General features: G+C 64.8%; 1 protein-coding gene across 1 annotated transcript in view; it reads right to left on the bottom strand.

Moving 5' to 3' along the window:
* CEP170B (centrosomal protein 170B) overlaps positions 1 to 4,641 on the bottom strand; it is a gene marked incomplete in the record, with an annotated part of 20,591 nt that overhangs the window by 2,843 nt on the left and 13,107 nt on the right. The window contains 3 exon segments of the mRNA XM_014592225.1: positions 267 to 426; positions 3,041 to 3,281; positions 4,511 to 4,641. Coding sequence (XP_014447711.1) covers positions 267 to 426; positions 3,041 to 3,281; positions 4,511 to 4,641 — 532 coding nt within the window.

The raw sequence follows: 4,641 nt of genomic DNA, 5'->3' as shown, positions 1-4,641 counted from the left end.
TGCACCAGCTGCAGGGTGGGGGCGGGTCAGCCACCTGGCGGGGCGGCCGCAGGACGGGGCTGCTCCTCCTGGCTCATCTCGGGTCCCTCCTGACACCCCAACCCCACAGCAGGCAGCTGGACAGGGGTGAGGGGCAGTCTGGGGGGTAGTTCTGGCCTGCTGGAGCGAGGCCAGAGGGGGCACAGGCTGAACCCCGGGGCGGGCTCGACGCAGAATGAGCAGCCCGGCCCGCGTGCACCTTGGGGCGCCAGGAAGCCCGAGCTCACCTCCTCCCGGGCAGAGATGCTCGAGGCGGGGCTGCTGGGCACGTTGTTGAGGGGAGGGCTGTGGGGGGGCCCTGGGGAGCCCGGCAGCTCACTGTCCGCTGCCACGTCGTGGATCTCCCGGGCTAGGATGGCCACGTCCTTCACCAGCGTCTGGCTCAGCCTGCAGCCGGCAGCAGAGGGCAGGTCCCGCGGGGCCGATCCAACCCCCGCAGACACGCACCCCCGGGCAGCAGGCCCACCGTGTCCCAGAAGCCTTGAGGAAGGACTCAGGGGCTGGGACAGGTCCCACCAGGGAGGTGAGCAGTGACGGACTACCACACAAGCCACAGGGCTGGGCGCCATCACGTGTGTGACCCCGCCCAGGATCGCACACGAGTGCCCCTTGCCCAGCTCTGTGGGCAGGGAAACCGAGGCAGAGGAGGGCTGAGACCACAGCAACAGGGACGTAGGGCCCGAGGCTGAGGGTAGGGTTGGGAGGAACATGGGGTAGGCAGACCCCAAGGGGCCCAGGGAGAGCTGTACTCCAGCACCATCCAGGGCCCACTCGAGACCCCTCGGGCTGCAGCGGGAGCACAGGCACGAGGCGGCTCCCTGCCAGCACGCCAGGCCGGGCCCTGCAGCATGGTGGCCCCATAGGAGCATTCTGAACCACCTGGCCTTGGGGCAGAGGCCTGTGGGGGTAGGCCTCAACCTCAGGTGTTCTCGGCACTGGGTCCTAGGAGGACAGGGTCTCTGCCCTCAGCTCTCCCAGGGCCCTCAGCACTCTCCCCAGATGCAGCTGGTCAGGAGAACCTCCCACAGCCTCCGCCCACCAGGGCTGCCCTTGCTCCTACAGCCCAGGCCCCGCCCGGGGCCCACCCTTCCTACACGAGGAAGACACATGGCCGAACCGTCTGAGCGAACCCCTAGGGGGTCCAGACAGACCTGTGCCCTGCCTCAGTGCCTCCGCTGCCTGCGGCCTCTGCCCACTTCACCCAGCTGAGAAGCAGTCGTGACGCCCCCGTCCTGGGCCCTCCTGAGGCACAGGGCCCCCTCCCCACCCCTCACCAGGGCAGGGCCTCACCCCGAGCCCCAGGCTTGCTCGGGTGTCCAGGACTCCTGCCCTGTCTTCCACAGCGTCCTCCTCACATAACAGGCGACTTCCCCAGCACGAGCGGCTCTCAAGAGTCACCCTTCCAACGCCTCATAGGCTCAGGGTCAGCACCCCCAGCCACGAACACCTGTCCTGGGAGTTCTCCCCAGCCCAGCACCCCCGCTCAGGCAAAGCTGCTCCCCTGCTCATCTCCGGGCGCCGTGTGAGGTCCTCCCTTACCCTGGGGCCCACACTCCTGGGCAGGTCTCACTCAAAATGTGGCACCTGCTCCACCAGGGCTACCAGTCGTGAGTCCACCTGTCTGCCTGTCCCTGTCCCCACTATGCCATCTCCGTGTACACAGCACCTCGTACCCGCCATACCGCCACAGGTCCACACACTTCCATGTACCCACAAATCCATGCACAAGTCCACGTCCATTCATCCCTGTACACTCATCCACCCACATATCCACTATACCAACCACAAGTCCACATACTCTCCCATCCATGTACACACTCACTCATCCATCCGTGCACCCACCCACTCACCCATCCGTGTACCCACTTACCCATCCATCCACACACCCACTCACTCACCCATCCGTGTACCCGCTCACTCATCCATCCGTGTACCCATCCATCTGTGTACCCACACACTCACCCATCCACGTACCCACTTACTCATCCATCCGTGCACCCGCTCACTCATCCATCCGTGTACCCATCCATCTGTGTACCCACACACTCACCCATCCACGTACCCACTTACTCATCCATCCGTGCACCCGCTCACTCATCCATCCGTGTACCCATCCATCTGTGTACCCACACACTCACCCATCCACGTACCCACTTACTCATCCATCCGTGCACCCGCTCACTCATCCATCCGTGTACCCATCCATCTGTGTACCCACACACTCACCCATCCACGTACCCACTTACTCATCCATCCGTGCACCCGCTCACTCATCCATCCGTGTACCCATCCATCTGTGTACCCACACACTCACCCATCCACGTACCCACTTACTCATCCATCCGTGCACCCGCTCACTCATCCATCCGTGTACCCATCCATCTGTGTACCCACACACTCACCCATCCACGTACCCACTTACTCATCCATCCGTGCACCCGCTCACTCATCCATCTGCGCACCTGCTCACTCATCCATCTGTGCACCCACTCACTCATCCGTCCGTATACCCACACACTCACCCATCCATGTACCCACTTACTCATCCATCCATGCACCCACTCACTCACCCATCCATGTACCCACTCACTCATCCATCCGTATACCCACACACTCACCCATCCATGTACCCACTCACTCATCCATCTGCGCACCTGCTCACTCATCCATCTGTGCACCCGCTCACTCATCCGTCCATATACCCACACACTCACCCATCCATGTACCCACTCACTCATCCATCTGTGCACCCGCTCACTCATCCATCCGCGCACCCACTCATCCCTCCACATACCCGCCCTCTCATCCACCCATGCATCTACTCTTCTCAGTCACGGTTCATCCACTCGCCCATCCATGCACCACTCATACACCCACCTTCCTGCCCAATGAGCATTTGCCAGCCTGCATGGGGATACGCAGCCATGAGCCCAGCCCTACACTTGGGGTACGCTCAGCCTGGGGTGGCACAGGGCGTCGGCCGTGGGCTGGTGCCCCTCACCTGGCAATCTCAGCAATCTCAGCTGTCTGGACTATGAAACCGTAGGGGTCAGGCTCCTCCTCGTCATCTGTGTCCCGGGGGCCAGGGGCCCGGGTTCGAGCCCGGCTGGAGCTGCCGGCCCGCGGGGTCTGCGTGGCTGTTGAGGCATGGGAGCGTGTGTGTTTGGGGGAGCCATGATGGGAGCCGTACTCCTCTTCGGACGTGGACGTGCAATCTGAGCCCTGCTGCCGGCGACGCGAGTCTTGCGTGAGTGAGATGGTTCCGGGGCAAGAACAGAACAAAGCAGTGCTCAGCATCCCATGGAGGCCTCTCCCTCCGAGTGAGGGCCGGGCCGCGGGAGGGCAGCTCTCTCTGCACAGGGGCCGGGCCGCAGGAGGGCAGCTTCCTCTGCACAGGGGCTGGGCCACAGGAGGGCAGCTCCCTCCGAGTGAGGGCCGGGCCGCGGGAGGGCCCATTGCCCTCTGGTGGAGCACACAACTGCTGGGCTCCAGGGGCCGAGCAGTAGCAGCAGCAGCCCAAGCACATGTAAAAATGGCATTGCCGGACTAGGCCCAAAGAGGGGACGCCCTGGTGATGACGGCAGCACCAGAAACGGAGGCAATGCGCCACAGTCCCACGCGGGACTGTGCAAAGGTAGAGCCTGGGCAAGGCCTTCACTGGCCCCTCCTGTAGCCGGTTTGGGGTCACTGGCCCAGCTCTGGGGATGGCTCCTGACCAGAGTCTGGGACCCTCCTGCAGCCATGAGACCCGGGAGCAGCTCTGAGTGCGGCCAGTGCAACGGGAGCAGGGCGAGGGCGCGTGACCACAGGAGTGGCAAGAGCAGGGCAGGGCAGGTCCGGGCCCACAGGCCCCGTCCCCTGCCTTTCTCCAGCGAGTTCACCCCTCGCAGCCCTGCAGCTGAGCCTGTCAGTGCGGGGGCCAGCAGGCAGGGAAAGGCCAGGAGAGGCTGAGGGCAGTGCGGCGAGCCAGCAGGAGCAGCGCTGGCTGCAGGAGCAGGCACGGCGCCTTGGCCGCTGCCGTCCGCTCAGAGGCCAACTCGACGCCCACCGAAGAGGGGGCCAGTTCTGCACCAAGCACTTGAGACTCACTGCTCCGGTGGCCCAGATGTGGGTGGGGCTCTGCTCAGGGCTCTGACCCCTCCCTCCCGTGAGGCCGGGCTCTGTGGATTCAGGAGCTGTGATAGTGGCTCCCACCAGGGCAGCACAGGCAGAAGTCTTGGGAGTGCCCGCCCAGGCCTCTGCACCCCAATGCCAGCTCAGGGCTTCACATACACCCCACCAGGCACGAGGGCCCAGCCTGGAGCCCCAGGACCAGGGCCAGTGAGAGTTCAAGGCCTCCTGGCCACGCGGGAGGCCTTCCACCCACCAAGGGGCCTGCCCCGCCCATGCACAATGAGCGTGCAACACACCACCCGGCCTCGGAGCAGGGCTCCTCATGCAGGCCCCATGGCCGCCCAGCCCCGGCACTCACGGGAGGAGAACCTGGCGCTGCCCGGGCGGGCCCTGCTGAAGGGCTGGCGGGCGCTCGCGACAGGGGCGGCCTTCCTGGCGGCGGTCCGGGCTTCGGCAACGCTGGGCTTGCGGCTGGCGCAGCAGGACTCC

This window comes from Tupaia chinensis, unplaced genomic scaffold (assembly GCF_000334495.1).
Source record: "Tupaia chinensis unplaced genomic scaffold, TupChi_1.0 Scaffold000671_2, whole genome shotgun sequence".
Lineage (NCBI taxonomy): Eukaryota > Metazoa > Chordata > Mammalia > Scandentia > Tupaiidae > Tupaia > Tupaia belangeri.
This window is presented reverse-complemented; position numbering and strand designations above follow the sequence as displayed.